Source organism: Vombatus ursinus, unplaced genomic scaffold (genome assembly GCF_900497805.2).
Source record: "Vombatus ursinus unplaced genomic scaffold, bare-nosed wombat genome assembly UNPS02014816.1, whole genome shotgun sequence".
NCBI lineage: Eukaryota > Metazoa > Chordata > Mammalia > Diprotodontia > Vombatidae > Vombatus > Vombatus ursinus.
In genome coordinates this window covers 24,117,691-24,137,697 of record NW_020954594.1, presented here as the reverse complement: position 1 = coordinate 24,137,697, position 20,007 = coordinate 24,117,691, and the positions used below count along the sequence as shown (strand labels likewise).

General features: G+C 38.8%; 1 protein-coding gene across 1 annotated transcript in view; it reads right to left on the bottom strand.

Annotated features, from left to right (window-relative positions):
* MCM6 (minichromosome maintenance complex component 6) overlaps positions 1-20,007 on the bottom strand; it is a 37,494-nt gene that overhangs the window by 13,909 nt on the left and 3,578 nt on the right. The window contains exons 3-12 of the mRNA XM_027835664.1: positions 17,721-17,831; positions 15,155-15,404; positions 11,834-11,999; positions 11,211-11,356; positions 9,003-9,153; positions 6,343-6,484; positions 5,138-5,279; positions 2,335-2,442; positions 1,473-1,628; positions 713-841 (exon numbers count right to left, since the gene is read on the bottom strand). Of these exons, the coding sequence (XP_027691465.1) occupies positions 713-841; positions 1,473-1,628; positions 2,335-2,442; positions 5,138-5,279; positions 6,343-6,484; positions 9,003-9,153; positions 11,211-11,356; positions 11,834-11,999; positions 15,155-15,404; positions 17,721-17,831 (1,501 nt within the window). The remainder of the gene's footprint in view (positions 1-712; positions 842-1,472; positions 1,629-2,334; positions 2,443-5,137; positions 5,280-6,342; positions 6,485-9,002; positions 9,154-11,210; positions 11,357-11,833; positions 12,000-15,154; positions 15,405-17,720; positions 17,832-20,007) is intronic.

The following is a 20,007-nucleotide window of genomic DNA, read 5'->3' as shown; positions in this document are numbered from 1 at the left end:
TCTACCATTTACTGGCTATGTCAAGTTAAGCAAGTGGAAGACTCAGTTTCTGTGTCTGTAATACGGGAATAAAATCTACTACCTGTATCACAGGTTGTTATGAGGCTCAAATGAGATTATATAAAGCACTCTGTAAACTGTGGAGTGAGTTGGAAATGTCAACTATGTTGCTGAGTGGGAATCCAGATCTTCGCCCCCATATCAAGTTTTATTGGGATAGGGAATTTCCATTTTGACCATTGTAGATTGGCACTCTTCAGAGGGTTGTCTGGGGCACTGAAAAATTAAAACGAATTACCCATGCTCATGTATACAAGTTCAAGAGATGAGCTTAAACCCAGGTCTTCCAGATCTAGGCTCTATTTACTACACTGATGCCTCTAAGCTATTATTATCACTTAGAAGACAGGAGTGTGAATTAGGATTAACTTTTTTATTTCCTAACTAACTTATTCTTATGACAGCAGTGGAAAATACAAATGGTAGGTATCTGGAGGTCCTAGATAACCATTTAATTGGCAAGTGGAGACTGCACATTTGTACCTATTAGTTATGTCTGACCCTACTCTTTTCCTAAATTCAATCACGTCTTCAGATTACAACTGCAAACTTTTAAAGCAAGCAGAATTCATTCTTGTGTCATTTTATGTAATGAGCCAGCCTGAAGCACCCCATTATATGTACAATAAAACGGCAAAAAAAGTTAAGTTACCTTAGGCTTAAACTGCCTTGCAAAGAGCAGATACCTTCTAATATCGTCAAGGGAGTAGACTCGATCAATGGATTCCTCTATTCTTGAATGTAGATCTACAATCCGCCTGGCAATGGCATAATCTGTGACCTAAGACAAACCAAACAGGCTTTTTTGATTAGCCACCCACTGTCTGCACGTAATTCCCACCCCAAGCTGCCAAAGATAGTAAGAAACATGAAAGACCTTCACTTGGTTCTTTTGACAACCCTCACCCTTTCAAGGCAATGTTTTGATTAACAACAATAGAATGTGGACTTCCAGAAACAGGATGAACAGGGTAAATGCTGATTCTAAATGTAAGTAAAATGCTTTTAAAACAAAGGGTACCAACAGAAGAAAAATGTATCCAATTTTTATTAAATTTCTACCCACACATTTTGGAGGCTCACCCTGCCCTCTCCCAAACCTGGCACATCAAACTTAGCAAAAAATAATAATAATAATAACAAAAAAAGATGGGGGTGGGATCCAAAATACTTTCCTGGCTTTGGATAGTAGCTCTGAGAGTCCACACGCCCCCAATTCCACGTAAGTAAAGTTAAACTCAAGTAATTTTTACTTCAGCTACCTCACATTTCCCACCCTCCCCCGATAGGAAAGGTCACTGCACATACACATGCGCCAGCTGTTCCGCAGTTTTAACTTCCAGTCTTGCTTCACTCAATTGCTCAAATGGAAAACAAAAAGAAAGGGGGAGCATAGCCACTCGCACGGTTACCTCATTACACTCATCCACAAGAATAAAGAAGAGATCAAATCGGGACATGATGGGAGCCGAGAGATTTATGTTTTGCTTCAGTGATTTTGACCTGTCATAGCGTCCACTCACTGGGTTTGCTGCAGCCAGAATGGATGTTCTGGCATTCAAAGTAGCCTGGCCACAAAACAAAGGAAAAAATTAGGAGAAACCCAACTCATTATCCACCTTCCCCTTCTTTGACACAAAAGAGCAACAAAGATGTAACTGCCTTTTAACCATGTTCGCTGGTGCTCATTTTAAAAACATAGTATGCTTGGGATGCAGGTCCGGGCTCAAAGTGAGAGGAAGAGGATAAAGAAACACTGAGAATCTCTCTGAAAACACTCAGAGCCACAGCAGGAGAGAGAGGACAGAGGGAGAAAGAGGGAGAGAGGGAGAGAGGGGGAGAGAGAGAGAGAGAGAGAGAGAGAGAGAGAGAGAGAGAGAGAGAAAGAAAGAATTTGCAGCCACCAGAAGTCTACAGAATCTGAAGTATGAAAAACACAAGGCACGTGAAAAGTCTCTAGTCATTCAAAAACAAAGGGTCTCAATGACCGTCACTGGTGTTAATTCATGGAGGGACAGTGCATGCTTTCTTGCAAGACAGAGCACTTTTGCAGGGAGATTATTTTCAATCTACAAATACCCTCAATATTTTGCCCACTTTTCCTATCTTGGTGAGTGTCAAAACCACATACTTCCACAATGCCCCAAGAAGACCTATGATCTCTAGTGATGAAAGGCTGTGTCCAATTCTTATGAAAAGAATTACTTTTATTTTGGGGGCCTCCATTACCTCTTTCTGGCCCTAATCTAAATAGTGAGGCTAGCGATGACATACCTTAACTCCTGCTTTGGTAATGGAGATTGTCTGTTGTTCCATGGCTTCATGAATGGCAACTTGGTCCCTCATATCCATTTTATCAAACTCATCAATACAACATACACCCTGAAAGCAAATGAAGACTCAAGAGTGAGCAGCCTAACTACAAACTTCAAAGAAACAGGACCAACCTACCAAAATCACAAGGTTTTGCCAACACTACCAAGTGCTCATTTTGTTAATCAACATGAATTTATTTTATGCGCCAACTATCGGGGGGGGGGGGGCTGCAGCCTTGACGACACACGTGGCCCTCTAGGTCCTCAAGTTGATTGAACCTAAACTTCACAGAACAAATCCCCTTAATAAAAGAATTTGTTCTGTAAAACTTGGACTCAGTCAAAGGGCTGCACTTAAGGACCTAGAAGGCCACATGTTCCCCAACCCTGGTTAGTGAATGGATGCTACAAAACAAAAATTAAATACTCTGCCCTCTAGAAGCATTGCACCTGGAACGAGGAAGACCTGAATTCAAATCCTGCCTCAGTGACCCTGGACAAGCCACTTACCCTGTTTGCCTCAGTTTCCTCATCTGTAAAATAAGAATAGTGCCTATCTCTCACAGTTATTGTGAGGATCAAATGAAATAAAACCTTAAAGGCAACATATAAATGCTAGTTATTATTTATTAAAGGTGATGCTATTTTCCAAATAAATGGCTAATTTCACATAAATGTGAGTTGTATATACAAGACAGACATACCTAGTCACTTTGGAGAAAGACAGATTTTTTTTACCTTAAATCTTTAATTTGCTCCCCACATTTGGTTCAGCCCCTAAGTCATAAATTACTTAACGTACTCTTCTCTAACCTGTGACTGAAATGCTCTAGTACACATCTTAGAGTGCTACAATGGTTTTTTACTCTTCTTTGCCAAATTCTGAGGCCACTGGGGAGAGAAGTGTAAACAAGCATGATGGAGAACAACGTAGGTATATAAATACTCTACGTGCCTACCTATGTGTGGTCACAATACATCCATCCTTTCCTAACCATTATCCAATTTACAACATCCCATGTAAACAAGTTTCCCCCCTTTTTTGGGCCAGACCTTGTGATTTAAGAGTGGGGAAACTCCTACCAACGCAGACTGGCAAATCATCAATAATTTATAGCTTTAATGGAGTCCTGGGACACTAAGGGATTAAGTAACTTGCATATGACCACAGCTACTCTGTGTCCAAGGCAGGACTTGAACTCGCTATGTGGCCTCTCACAGACTGGTAGTTATTTAAAAACATGTCTGATTTTACAGGAATGGTTTGAGAGATGCCTGGATGAGGTGAGACATACTCCTTCAATGTGCTGGCTCACACAGAGGGGCAACAAATTTAAAATGATAGTAGAAAACAATGGCTTTTCACAAACCTATCAGGATACAACAAAGAGCAGTACACCCTGGAGAGTTCAGTAAATGCCTATGGACAGTACTCTGGGCCATCTCCAGTCGTCCTGAACGCCATCTGGCCACTGGACCCAGATGGCTCTGGAGGAGAAAGCGAGGCTGGTAACTTTGCACAGCCCTCCCTCACTCCAACCAAATTCAATTGTAACTTATGTCATCATCTGTACTGTTCCCAGGGCAGCTCTTGGAAGTTTATGGTTTGTTTGTTTGTTTGGGTTTTTGGGGGAGGAAGATGAGTTGAGTGTAGGGGGCTGGCCAACGAAGGATAAACCACAACCTGTAAGGAGTCCAAACTGCCCTAATGGGGACCCAGCTGGCCAGTTCCAGTTGGGCAACTCAGCTTGTCTTCTCCTCTCCTCCCTTACCTGAGGATGTTCTGCTCAAAGGGAGGTAAATTTTGAGGGCCAAAACCTACCTGACTAATTTGGGGTATACTGACCAGATTTGTTTCTCAAAGACCGAGCCTTAAACCCAAACCACTCTGGATGTCATTGACTGGACAACAACATGTCCCTGCCCAGCCAAAGGACCACTTAATGGTTATTTTTTGGGCCCTCCTGGCTCAGAGTGAATATAAATAGCAACTTTCTCTTCTGGCCAACAACCCTCAGAGTCTTCCCTCCTAGTATGATTCTTTTTTTGTTTAGTTTTGTTTTGTAAAAGAGGCCACCCCTAACTCACAGGTTAAAGAAGCCTATTCACTGACTGGGCGAACCTCACTCAAAGTGAGAACCTGAAAAGACCTTAGCTTAAAAGATCCAGAGTCTCCCACTGCATCCTGGGCCACCTCCAGCTGTCTTTTTTTCCCTTTTTTTTGGGGGGGGGAGGTAATTTGGGTTAAGTGACTTGCCCAGAGTCATACAGCTAGTGAGTGTTATGTGTCTGAGGCCGAATTTGAACTCAGGTCCTTCTGACTCCAGGGCCATCGCTCTATCCACTGTGCCACCAAGCTGCCCCCCACCTCCAGTCATCTTGATGAATATCTGGCCAGATGGCTCTGGTGGAGAAAGTGAGGCTGGTGACCCTGCACAGACCTCCCTCACTCCAATCAAAGTCAACTGCAAGTCATGTCATCACCTCCCTCGTCATGGTCCTCTTTGAGATCGAAGAACAAACCCCATGGACAGAACATAATTTTGTCAGACTATTAAATTAGAACAATTTAAAAATCATCTTTGGTCCTTTTCTGAAGAAAATTATGATAATAAAAAAAATTTTGTTTATTCCAACTTTTCAACCTTAACCTATTCTAAGAAAACAATCACAAACCAAAAGCAGGCACTGTCTCCTCTTACTCCTATCATGACAGGTTGATGCTTTAATTTTTAAATTCAAGAATTTAAACCATTGCTTACATTATCTGCCAACATCAGAGCTCCAGCCTCAATGACAAACTCATGGGACTCCTCATCTCTCACCACCGCAGCAGTTAAGCCGGCAGCACTGGAGGCTTTCCCACTGGTGTACACAGCCCGGGGACTGAACTCCTCCACATGCCTATTCAAGGACGAGATGGAAAAGCATCAGATTAGTCTGCAATCCAGGCCTATTCTCAGAGCACCTTTTCCAGGAAAAAGAGGGGTTAGGGGTTATGATAATTAAGCATTAAATGATACTCTAGAATATGTGAGAGCACGATACTGAGTATAGTCTATTCACAAAAGACATAGCCCACACACTGGGTGGGGGAAAACTTATGTCATATGTAGTCTGATATAATACTATGAAAGCCTTGTTTTCCTTGGCCTTTTAAACGGTTTTTAACTTATTCAAATAATGAGCTGAAACTAATGCAAAGACAGTGTAATGATTTTAAGAGTAGGAAAAACGATTCTGAGGACATATCTAATCAAGAGGACCAGATATAATAGCATTCGCATATGTCAAAGGCAACACAGTTCTTAGAAAACGTTAAAAAAATTCCATTTAGCTTACAGCCTCTACTTTCCCATCTAAAAATCAATCCAGATGAGAGGCACTGTGGTAGAATGGAAAGAGTACTGGGTTCAAATGTTATATGTCTAGCTGTTATTACCTGTAAAACCACCTCTACAGGCCTCCAAGGTCCCTTCCAACTCTCTATCTGTGACTACAATATTATAATCAGTGGCCCTCTCAGGTAAACACCTAACCATGAAACTCTAGAGCAAGAAAAAGTTATGTAAGCTTGGGGATATTTTAAAGTCTTAAGAATGGCTAAGTAATTCTCACACACACACAAAAATCTATGTATCATAAATATTATTTCCCTTATTTTACAAGTGGTTAAAACAAGATTCAGAGAGGTGATGAGATTTTTCCATAATCATATAATTAATGTCAGTGCTGGGACTGAATCCAAGATTTCTAAGCCTAGGGTCCTCTTTACTACATGGATTGTCTCTACCCTAAGAGCATATAATGTTCCTGAGTATTACATACCAATCTAACATATACTTCCACCCCCATACTCCCTTTTCCTTATCGTAAGACATACAGAATGCATTCCATATAACCTAAGAATCCTCTGAACAAAAAAGTAACTTTCTATCCCAGCCTCACTGTAACTATGGATGCTTACTTAAGAAACTGGCTCTTAGCTGTGCTGGGGTCACCAACAATGCAAACGTTTATATCTCCTCTCAGGGAAGTGCCTTCTCCTGTTGTTTTGGGAACACCTCCAAAAAGCATCAGAAGGACACCCCGCTTTACCTCATTGTTACCTGAAAGAGAAGGAGAGAAGTTATGGGTGAAGCAAAGGACTCTCTTTAATCAAAAGGACATCAAAAGGCAGCTAGGTGGCGCAGTGGATACAGCACTGGCCCTGGAGTCAGGAGGACCTGAGTTCAAATCCGGCCTCAGACACTTGACATTTACTAGCTGTGTGACCCTGGGCAAGTCACTTAACCCCATTGCCTAGCCAAAAACAAAACAAAACAAAAATATATCAAGAATGTATGATTTCATCAGTTTGGGAACTCCTTGGACTTGTCTATAAATTAAAATAGATGAGCCTCAGAAAATAGCTAAAAGTAGTTAAATGACTTGTTCAGACACATAACTAGAGAAATGCCAAAGGTGGGATCTGAACCCAAGTCTTCTGGACTCCAAGTCCAGCGCTTATCTACTATGCCATAATGCATCCTTGGCCCTTAAACCTCTTTAAGTCCTGTTCTCACCATGTTAACCCCCCCCCATAAACACCAGTGGCTCCCTATGTCTGCCAGAATGAAGTATTTAAAAACCTTCCACTTGGCATTCAAAGCCCTTAATAACCTGCCCATCCCCTACCTTTCCAGTCTTCTTAAACCTTATACCCCTTCCTCTATACCCTTCAACCCGGTGATCCTGACCTCCTCATTGCTGTTCCTCCATCTTCCAGCTCCACACCTTTTCCCTGGCTGTCGCCCAAGCACAGAACACTCTCCCTTCTCATTCCTGCCTGCTGGCTTTCCTGGCTCCCTTCAAGCCCCAGCTAAAATCTCATCTTCTACAGGAAGCTTGTCCCAATCTCTCTTAATTCCAATGCCTTCACTTTTGATTATTTCCAACTTACACAGTATATAGCTTATTTGGACAGTTATTTGTACATTATCTCCTTCATTGGATTTTGAGGTTCTTGAGGGAAGAGATTGTCTTTTACCTTTCTTTGTATTACCGGCACTTATCACAGCGCCTGGCACATAGGAGGCACTTAGTAAATGTTTACTGATTTACATATAAAATATAAAAAAATAACTTAACAATTACATAGTGCTTGAAGGTTTACAAAGGGCTTTGTATACATTATCTTATAAACAAGCCTGGAAACAGCGTTTGGTAAATGCTTTGTAAATGCTCAAAACTCCTGTCTCACCACCAAAACCAACCCTAACTGCAGAGGAACCTACGATGAAGCATGACACCTACAGGCCTGACCAAGAAGAGACAGGCTCAGGGTGCAGATGACGAGATGTCTACTTTTGGCCATGGCTAATGTGGGAATCTGTTTTGCATATTTGTTAAAAAGGTATTTTTTTCCTTAGCAATAAGAAAGAGGAAACTGAGAAGGAGAAAAAAAAATTATAGCTTATTAACTGAAAGAGAAATAAAATTTAAACAAAAGAATCCAGGGTTGCCTACATTCTGTGATAAGGAAATGGAGGATGACTTCAGTAAAAGCACTCATTAGGCACAAATACTCCAAATATATTTATATGTGCTTTCTTCTAAGTGCTCAACAAATAACAGGAAGGAAACAAGCAACAAAAATTGAAACTGTGCTAAGAAAGAAAAATATTCCTCTGGGTTAACTTAGCTGTCATGAGAGTAACTAAATGCCTTTGGTTAAGAAAAAAAGAATTCAAGACAATGCACACACAGCCAGCCAAACCTAAAACCATCAGACTAATTTTTGTTGCTTGTTTTCTTCCTGTTTTTTGTTGAGAACTTAGAAGAATTTCTCCTTGCTTCAGCTCCTCATCTATGAGAGGGCTGGACTAGATCCTCTACGGTCCTTTCTTTCCAGTTCGAAATCTATGGTCCATGTTCAATTTCCCTGATTAGATATTTGGAAAGAAGAGACTATTTTAAATGATTAAAAGCACACCCATAATGAAGATCCAACAGTCTTACAAGCTCTTGGCTCAATCCAAGGGTACTGCAGAAGAGAAAGAGGAGAGGGAGGCTGGGTGGGAGAGAACATGAGGAAAGCTAGAAGATTTAATTATATCCTTAAAAATGAAGGAGTATTTTTTGAGTAATAGTAATCTGTTGATCTCTCCTTCAGTTGAGTATAAGAAAAACAGGAAAATATAGCAGTAGGAATTTTAATTTATAACTGTCAAAGGTATGAGGAACATAATGAGTTTTACCAAGAGGGCATGAAATCTCCGTAACAACAAATTTCTTTAAGAAAAAAAAAAAGAAAAAAATTAAGTGAGTTATGAATTTATATAGTGCTTTACAAATATTAACTCATTTGATTCTCACAATAACCCTGTGAGGTAAATGCTATTATTATCATCCCATTTTACAGATGAAACTAAGGTAGATAAGTGACTTGTGCAGCCCAGGGTCACATAGCTAATAAGCATCTGAGAGGGGATCTGAATTCAAGTCTTTCCGACTTGAAGTCCAATACTCTGAACACTGTGTCACATAGGCGCCTCCATGATCTATGATTCCTTTCCATTTTAAAAATAAGCACAATAGTATTGCAATAAACACTTCAGTTTTAAGTCTATATCATTTAACTCTTACCATGTATAGTAGGGAAAAGGCTAGTACAGAGATTATGGTAAAGGTTTTTATCTTGACTCATTTCAAACACTTTCTCCCACTCCTTTACAGACATTTGGTTCTTAATGCTCTCAGCTGTTTGTTCCTCATCTCGGAGCTCTTTTCCACCAAACTTAAAAAAAAAAATTTTTTAAATCAAGTGTTAGTGTAATGACAACCCAATATGATATGTGATGGGAGCATAAGGAAGACAGGGAGAAGGAACATCACTTGCTTAGCCAAAAAACAAAAAGCCCTCAGCTGGAAAGTGAAAGCAGGAATCTGGAAGCTGTGAAGTTCCATAAAAAAACAAAAACGAAAACAAACCACAGATAAATAACAGCCAATTAACATACATTTAATAAATGTCTATTATGTCCTAGGCTCTAGGGATACAGAAAGAAGCAAAATATTCCCTGCCCCTAAGAAACTTACATTCTATTGGGGAATACAACATGTACACACATACATGCACATAACTTATAAAGTGCATAATACAAACTGTATTGGAAAGATAAATGTGGACTTTCAGGTTACATTAAACTCTCAACTCCAACAAAATGAAAGACTAGATATTTTCTCCAATTCTCACCAACCTCTCAAATCTCTCCAAAATAGGAATTACGTTCAAGAGACAAAGCAATTTCAGCTTTCTCCAGGCTAAGACACCAAGAACCCAAACAAGGTAAAAACACAATGAACGAACAACAGAGAAGATTTTAATCTCTAACCCCTAACAATGATCTCAGATCTTCCTTGCCTACTACCGGCCTATCAACTTTAGACCCCAACTCCCAGCCTACTACCAGTGCCTCAACATGCCAAACTCCAAATGGCAGAAATTTGCTAAAGACTCAATAGTAGCCTGTTGACTGTTACAGCTCTCTGTCCCACAATAGAGCCAGAGAACCAGTTACTAATTGGGAACACAAATACACAAAATGAAAGACTATCTGGAAGAAGAAAAGCAAAAAAAAAATAAAAATAAAATAAAAAGCAATATAGCTAAAAGAAAATGATCTTCATACAAACAAATCATACTTATGTCCAAGACAAAACCCTGAAAGACAACTTAAGGATGACAGATCTCCCAGAAGAACACAAGTCAAAAAATCTGACTCTCATGATACAAGAAATAGTATCAAGAAAACACTCGAGGGGCAGCTAGGATAGAGCACTGGCCCTGAAGTCAGGAGGACCAGAGTTCAAATCTGGCCTCAGACCAAAACATTTAACACTTAAGAGCTGTGTGACCGGGCAAGTCACTTAACCCCAATTGCCTAAAACAAAAAAACAAAAAACAAACAAACAAAAAAAACAATCCACGTCAAACCACTGGGGAACTTCCAATCACAGACAACAAAGTGCCAATCAAAAGAATTCACAGGTCACCTGTAGAACAAAAGTCCTGTACTGCAAACTCCAAGGTACAGCACTTAAACTTAAAAGACAAACAAGAATTTCTGCAAGTGACCAATAGAAAAACTTTCAAATATAAATATAAGAAAGAAGTTTGAATAACAAAAAGAACAGGATATATTCTGAAGAACAAAAGAAAACAAGACAGAACCCAAAATAAGTCCTGCAAACTTAAGCCTAAACATTAATGAAAAATGATGGATATTCAATAAAAAAGAAGTGTTCCTTTCTCAAATACCCCAGACAACAGAAAAACAAGAAAGGTGAACAAATACAGCAATGAAATGATTTCTTTCTGAAAATACAGGAGACAAAGGCAAAAGCAGAAATCAAAGTGAAGTGATGGGGGAGAAACAGGCCTGACCTGTGGACATTGTGGACCAAACTTTCCAAAAACCTGCCTACTGGGCAATGTTTTTATACAGCTAAATCACAGAATGGGAGGGTACAAAAAAAATAAGGAAAGAAGAAGATTAAAGGGAAATATGTGATTTATGCTAATCAAAGATTAACAATTAAAGGAAATCAGAGAAATGCCACTTTGAGTCATGGTAAGTAAGCAAGCATTTATAAGTATCCAATATATGCCAAGGACTGTGCTAAGCACTGGGGATTCAAAGAAAGACAAAAACAAACAACCAAAAAAAACCCCTTAATATGAGCTAGGCAAATAATACCTCCATACACAGAAAGGGTCGAGGGTCTTGGACCCTTCTCTAAGGAACAATTCAGTGTTGTTCTTCTAAAAAAAAAAAAAAAAATACAACTCACCCTTGGATTGGTTGGTGCAACATAGCAGGCAAGGAAAACCAGCTTATAAGAGAGATCTCTTACACCAAGAGCCCGGAGCCCTCTGACACCTTCTGTTTCATATCCATCAACTCCACTGACACGGGAATCTGTCTCTGCACGCGCTCCTGGAAGAAAAAGGTAAGTGACCTTTAAGACAGCTCTTACCACAACTAACCCTCTACAATCTGCAGCTTAACTCAACTAATCAAGGAATGAGAGCTACCCAAATAAGTAGCATCTATCGATCTCCAAAATCTCTTTGGTTGATAGTTTCAACCTCTGACCTCTAAAACACTGACTGTTTAAGCATCATCCCCTTTTCCTAGCAACCCTTTAATGAAAAGGCAAGAGATAAGAAGAAAAGAGGTAACTGTATAACCTACTGGAAAACTGGAAAATTTAGAGCTACATGCAAGCAATTAGATTGGATTATGAGCACCTCAAGGGCAGGGACTGTCTTTTGTCTCTCTCTACATTCTCATCACTTAGAACAGTGGCTAGAACACAGTAGGCACTTAATAAATGATTACTGATGACTGACTTACTGACACGAGTGAGAAACATCCAGAGAAACCAACATCCCATTAATGGGAATCACATACCTGGCGTGCTAAGCTTAGCAACATCTGGGACAACAATCAGAGTGCCTGTGAAGTCACACTTGTCACCAGCCTGTGCTGATTCCACAGCTTCAGCTCTCAAGATGACCTCCAAGCTGCGGGGAATGCTTCCCCTCGGGAGCTCTGCCTGCGTCTCCTGAATACGAACCTACATGAGGACAAAAAATTGGTTTGTGTTAACATAAAAAGAGATGACTTTTAAATTCCACTTTGTAGAAAACCTTCTTTCTAAACTCTGGCATTTGGCCAGGCATGGTGCCACACACCAATTCCTGCTACTAGGGGAGGCTGAGGCTGAGGGATCGCATGAGTTCAGGGGTCCTGGTTAGCAACAGGTCTAAAGCTGATCATGTGACCTAACTAAGTCTATATGGGGAGTCTGTGGGTGGAAGGTGAGAAGGAGGGGAGCACCACCAGGCTGCCTAAGGATGGGTGAACTGCCTCCTGTTGGAAATGGAGCAGGTCAAAACTTCCAGGTCAGTCAGCAGTGGGGTCAAGCCCTTGAGTGCCCAAAGCACTTCTGGCCTAGGTGAGTCAAGGAGACCCAAAAGTCTCCAAAAATAAATCAAAATAATGAAATGTCACCTCACTCTTTCATTGAGAAATGCGTAGGAAACCTTGTGCGTAGGAAACCTTTAATTTAAAAAAAATCATTTGTATAATGTCAAATATGATGAATCAGCCCCAAGAAATGATTAGAATAAGCTGAGAAAAATTATGTAAACATGGAAAATTTGCCTTCATAAGGACAAAAACTCAGGCATTTAGAAACTGTAAAGGTATTTTACCTGGTTATTAATTCATTAACAAATCAAAAGGAAATTGGGGCACCTTTTATTGATAAAAATTTAGGCATTGAGGAATCCAAGCTGATTGCCACCAAACTGATAACGATAAGGAACTAGTGCAATTAAGGGGAAAAAGAATGAATTATGTTCTGATCATACAACTGAATGGAATCAAAGCGTGACTGATAAAGAATATGGAAAAAAAAAAAAAGGCAAGAAATCAAATTTATTTGTTCTACTCTAAAGAGCAGCAGCCAGAGGAATATGCCAAGAAACCAAAATTTAGGAGTCCAACCCTACAAGTTTTGGTCCTTCCCACCAATTATTACCAGTAAACTATATGACTGCTGAGAGGAGAAACTTACCCCAAAGGAACATTTGATTTTTTATTTTTATTAGGCAATTGGGGTTAAGTGACTTGCCCAGGGTCACACAGCTAGTAAGTGTCAAGTGTTTGGTCTGAGGTCGCATTTGAACTCAGGTCCTCCTGACTTCAGGGCCGGTGCTCTATCCACTGCACCACCTAGCTGCCCTGGAACATTTGATTTTAATCCTCTTAAGTATATCCGACTCTTAATTGTTCCTCTTTATATTTTTTACTTTGTGGATTATCAATTTGCAGTTAATTGTTTAATTCTAAGTTCATGTCCTCTTTGCTAATAATTTGCACACTTCTGGCCCACCTTGCACAACTACCAGACACCGTGTGCTCTTCAAGAAATACCAACTAGTTTTAATGCGGAACCAAAGAAAATCTATCAATCTATAATGTATTCTAAATTAAAAGAAATAAATATTTGTTTCGGCTAGTTTAGGAATGATTTAACCATTATTCCCCTCTATCAGTAGGAATTTTTCTTTAAGTGCCTATGTTCCAACACTATTAAGCTGACACTGAGGTTCATCTGTGAAATACATTGGTGTAGCCTGATGAAGGGGTCCTGGATTAGGAATGAGAAAATCTGTTTTCAAGCCCTGGTCCGACAAGTGCCAGGCCACTGACTACCAGCAAGTTACTTAACTTATTCTTAAAACTAATCTCTCAGTGGAAAATGGAATAATAATATTTGTATTACCTACTTCACAAGGATGTAAAAAAAAGCATTCTGTACTAGGTAAATTCATTATTAAATTCCTTATAATAAAACAGAAACTTTAAAATGCTTCTTGATTGACTGACTGCAGACTGTAAGCAAAGGGAATTTAACTAAGAATTAAATATTTACTGCTGAATGATATAAAATTCGGGGTATTGGCCTGGATTAACTAGAACAGCAGACCTAACTCCTTTGCAGAAAAGGTTAATACCTGTCACAATACTTTTCTAAACTTTTCTGTCTGACCATTCATAAGAAATCAGATTTCACATTCTCATGAATTAATAATTATACCAAGCTCTAAATCTTATGAATTCCCTGATATACAAGCTTAGAAAATGATCATAATAGCTATTATTCTTTTCAACAAAGAAGAGGTATTATGGTCTGCCATTCTAAATTAATCCTAGTTAATACTTTAATATATTAAAATAGTTTCAAAAATTAAAAAACGAACAACCCTGAGGTTTAACAAAAAACCCCTTAACAATCCAAATAATTGAGGTTTAAATTACTAGACAGAAAAATGGTCTGGGGTTGTTGGTTTGTCCTTCGTCTTTGGGACATCACAGGTGATGTCTTGACTTGTGCATGAACTGGATTTAAGTGAGGCAGAGTTGCACAAAGTCATCAGCCTCACTCTCTTTTCAGTCATTGAAGTCCAGTAGCAAGACAAAAATCAGGATGACTGGCAGCAGCCTGGAACGCAGTGGACGATGTTGGCGTCTCCAGTGTATTATCAAGCTCTAAGCCCTCCACAGCACTTGTTTTGACTGCCTTCATGGCCTCTGGAACAAATTGTTCTCAATTGCCCATTCCTCCAGAAGTCTTCGCTTGCTTGGGGTAGGCATCCCTCTAGCTCGCCAACGGGTTTAAAGCCTGTCTGTTGGCTACCTTCAACCTGGCTTAGCCCACCTGCTGAGACAGTTTCATCGGGGTGTAGCCGCTACACGTGCTATAGCAACCTGGAGCCGAAAGTGAGAGTTGGTTGACAGGCAGACACTCAAGGTAAGTGAGTGGCCCGGAGGTGCTAGCCCTCCTTGAACACCCCAACAGTCTGGGATGGTGAGTAGAGGATTAGCCTTGGAATCAGAAGACCTAAAGTCAAGTTCTCCCTGTGACACACACGAGCTGTGTGACCTCACTTAGGACTTAATTCTCTTAGCCTATGAATCACAGAAAAGTAGCGGATGTGTATTAGTGGAGGTAATTACCATACGGCAATTCTCCCATATCATCAAAATCACAGGTCCACCCTTAAATATATATATAAAAAACCCACTAACCTAGGGTTTATCAAACTTGCAAATGGTAACTTAATGGGTAAAATGAACTTAGTAAACACCCCTCTCCAAAAAAAATTTTTTTAAGGTATCTAGGAGTTACTGACACATGATGGAACCAAACACAAATAATACCTTTTGAAAGTCAACAAATCTCGATTTGTTCGTATCCAGCAGGAACCTTCTCCTGTTGGCACACACTGGATTTCGGCAGATGTTGGGCTGTGTGTATTTGAACTGCTGTTCCACGTCCTTGATCACCGTCTGACAGTCTAGGCAAAAGAAAGTGCCGCTTACAAGCTCTGGGTGCACTGGGTGGGTTCGGACTACCTGCCCACTGATCCTTGTGAGCGAACCAATTCTGGATGAAGTCAGCTCCCGAATTCTGTAAAAGGAGAAATGTTTTATCAGCAGACCCTCACTGCCCAAATAGAATTTCCCAACTAAGCTCACGAAAAACATTAATGCAACTTTCTCCAGTCCATTCCTCCCTCTACCTTCATCCCCTAAGTCACAAACTACTAAGAATCATCCTTTACTTCAATGCAAAAGGGAAGCAAATTAGAATATTTTATATCTGTGATAGAGAATAAATTAATTTTGAAACTTTTCAAGTTTGGAAATAACAATATCCAGTTGAGAGAAGGGATTGTGTCATTCTTCACATTTGTTCACTCCTCTGACACCCCAGCACCTAGTGTTCCTGATACATAGTAGGCTCTTAATAAATGCCTGATGTTTGACTGATTTTATAGGTACATCTCAATTTCTACCCACTCAACATAACCCTCAAATTCCTTTGCAAAATGAAACTATTTCAGAGTCTTGCCCATTATCAGCTCCGTTAACTCAGATAAATCTTGTCACTGATTTTTGAGGTTGTCATCATTCTTTTCATCTCCTCTCACTTGACTTATTAGTATCAAAGTCTTTTTCAAATTCCAGGATGCTAGTACCTGTTACATGAAAAATGAAAATTTGCTTTCTCTTGAATTTACATTCTGCCCTTTAAAAAAATAGCTTTTCTCCACAGCTCTAAGAAGAGTAATTTTAAAACTCAACTTACATAAAAGACAAAATGCAAGCACACATACACATTATCTTTCTGCTAGTGTCCAGCACTAATTCCATTATGTGCATTTACATATTCTACCATTATAACAAGGACAGTGACTGTTCAAAATGCTCTAGGATAGACTGTCTTAAATGAGCAACACGCACACCATTTAGTAACTAATAAGTTGCTATTTGATAGATTTCTTTTATTCCAAAGAAAAAACAAAGGAATCATAAATGTTCTTAGAACAGCTTTCTCTTTGGTTTTACAATAAGATATATGTATATCCAGATGAAAAGTGTTCCAGAATTCTAAAGTATATGAGTAAAGACTAGGTAATCCTCATGTCAGAGCTGACAGGTTGGAATTACCTTTGTAGAAAGATAAATAATGCAGCAACTTGCAAAAACCATGTACTAATAGTAAGTATATTTTTGCATCTGTGTGACTTTTAAAAAAATGACTTAATATTTAAGAGTTTTGGTCTTCTGCATAACCTCTCTGTCTTCACAAAAGCATTTTACACTTTGAAGTTAAGCAGAAATGACATTAGCTTATTTATTTGTTTATGGCCCAGTTCCTTTAATAAAACAACAGATCACTAGACACCTTTCTAAGATGATGTGATTCTGTTAAGAGTGAGGGAGGGAGAGAGAGAGAGGGAAAGGAGGAAGGAAGAGGAAGCAAATTAGCCATTGTCGACTTTGAGTAAATGTATCTAGCAAAAACCATATGACGAAGGAAGAATTGTACAAATATTACAAATCCTGCCTGCACTATACCTATGATATCTTCTTGAAGGGTGAGAATTCAGAAACAGCATTCAGAAAAGACCCTTGAGGTATTTAAATATATGTAACACTTTATGTAAAACATAGAAGCTTAGATTTCCTTTATAAGCTTTAGGAATGATCCACAAATATCATTAAGCAAAAATAATTATTGTAGGATTTTTATGTACTGTACATAAGGCCATACATACTCTTCTATAGTATCATTACAAAAGAATTATATGTATTAATATATTAAAAAAATACTTAATGCACTGTTATTGCTTAAATATTTAGTAAATGTTATCTAATTTTTAAAGAGATCTATCTGTGTAGACACTAAAAGTATCACACAAAATACGAACTGAAGATGTCGTTTTTATCAGCAATTTAAGTAACTTTTTATATATGTAATGTAATATATACTTTGCAAATTGCTCTTTCATTTTCCGAGCTTTCCTATTTGCAAGAATACCTGTCTTTTTTCAACAATTACATGCATATATTCTTCATTTTGTAATTATTTGGACTATTATGTATGCTAGTTTTGTGGCAGCCACAATTGTCCCCATTCTGATGGGTATGTAGGAAGAGATGCTTGCTCCCTTTAGAGTTAAGAATTTATTGCATCTGAAATGACTGTTAAAATTAAAATGCTAACTGAATTTTTTATAATAATTTTATAAAATTGTATATATAATATATACTTTATTTATATGATTTTATAATAATTGACTTTGCTTCTGTGTGAATTTTTCAAAAACCAAAATAACAACAACAAGAATAATAATTATGACAACGATAATAATAATATTGAGATTTGGGAGAAAAAAAAAAAAGAAAAAACAAATGAAAATATGTCCTGGCTTCTTACTTGTGTCTGGTAGGGAGGTCTTGGAATGCAACATAAAAATCTTTGGCAAGAGGAATTTCTTTACGATCTTTAACGAAGTTTTTCAATGCCCGGCACAAGTAGGGATAAACTCTGAAACACAGAAAACCAGTGCATAATCTATGTATGTGTAACAAGTTCTCTTCATGCTTATCAGAAGAACCAACCAAGAATTTTCAGTCTGTGAACAATCTCAGGCAACTTAGCAACTGAGCAGAACATTTCTCCAGATCAGGGATCCTTTTTGTGTCAGGAACCCCTTGGGAAACTTGGTCAAGCCTAAGGACCCCTTTTGAGAACAAAGATTTTAAATGAATAAAATAAATAGGATTCCAAAGGAAACCAATTCTATTAAAATACAGCAATCAAAATATTAAAGGAAACAAGTTCACAGACATCAGGTTAAGAACCACTAATCTAGACAAACATCAATGACCAAGCCTTATAGCCATAGCTTGGTTTTCGTGATACTTCTGCTACTACCATCATTCTTACTACAAAGTCATTAACAATTAAATTTATAGGGCACTTGAAAGTATGAAAAGCACTTTACAGGCATTATCACAAAGATCTAAGTTGGCTTCATTAAGAACAGGCTATATTAGACTAACATCCTATGTTTTTTGGAAAGGATTATTCAGAGGAATTCTCAAGATATAATGTACCAAGGTTTCAACAGAACATTGATTAGGTATTTCACATTATTCATTTTCTCCTTTTTTGCTGGGGTTTGAGTTTTAATTTTCATTTATCTTATTATTAGCAATTTGGAGTATTCATTTAAATGGTTGTTGAGTTTACAATTCTTCTGTGAAGATTTATTTGTTTATATCCTTTGACCACCAGTCTATTGGGGAATGGCTTTTGGTCTTATATATGTTAGTTGCCTACATATTTTGGATATCAGACCCTTATCAGAGATACTTCATTATATAAAGACTTATCTCATGCTCTTCTGGTGGGAAAGTTGGAGAGAGGCAGGTTAGACATTTGCTAGTACATTCAGATGGACTCAGACCCAAAGTAGGCATGAATGGATCAAATGTCAACTTGGAAGGTCTTCAGTGGAATGCCCCACGGATCTTTGCTTAGGCCACGGCTGAGTTGTTTTTTTTTTCCTTCTCAGTAACTTTGGATAAAGCACCATCATCAAATTTGCATATGACACAAAGTAGGGAAGAATAAATAACACAGGGTGACCGTCACTGTCAAAATGATTATTAATAAACTAAAATGTTGGGATAAAACTTGTAGGTAAAATTTAATAAGGATTTATCTAAAGTCTTATGCTTGACCTTTTAAAAAAGTCAATTTCACAAATACAAGATGGGGAAAACTAGAGAGCACTTTGTACAAAAAGGGGGGATGTTAGTGGAATACAAGCTCAATGAATCAATTATGTGATATGGCAGCCCAAAACAAAACAAAACCAAACCACTCTGTTCTTAGGCAGTGTTAAGAGAGAAATAGTTTCCAGGAACAAAGAGGTGACAGTGACCATACTTTTAGAATTCGGGTCTGGGCACCACAGTTTAAGAAGGATGATGATAAACTAGGAAGCAACCAGAATGGCAAAGGGCCTCAAGTCAATGCTCTGTGAGGAACAGCTAAAGGGCCTGGAGATGTTCAGCCTAGAAATAGTCTTCTCTTCAGAGAAGACTAGGAAGAGGAATATGAAAGGCGGCCTTGAGTATATGAAGGGCTGTCATGTGAAAGGAAGGATCAGGCTTCTTGTCCTTGGAGGGAAGAACTAAAAGCAATGGGGAGAAGCTGCAAAAAGGCAAATCTGAGCTGGATGTCAGGAAAAACCTCCTGACAACTAGAGCTCTCGACAGATGGAACAGACTGCCTCAGAAGACTGCTGGTACTCTCTCACAGTAACTTTTAAGTAGAAGCTAGATGACCACTTATCAGGTATGTTGTGTCTTTCTTCAGGATTGGTTAGACTAGATGATGAAATTCTTTCCAAATGTAAACTCCTCCATCTCATCTGAACCTCACAATAGCCCTCGTAAGATGCATACTACAGATAGGATTCCCATTTTACAGATAAGGTTACATGACTTGCACATGGTCACTGCTGTTGTCAGAAGTGGAATTTGAACTTGGGTCCTCCTGACTCCAAGTTCAATATTCTATCAGCTATAGCTTTAACCTTTAATATTGTTTGCACATTTTGCACTGATGTTCCCAATAGTGCAACTGGTAGCCCCGACTAAAGTAACTCAGGTGAGTGTGGGGTAAGAGTATAAAAGCCTGGGAAAGTAAC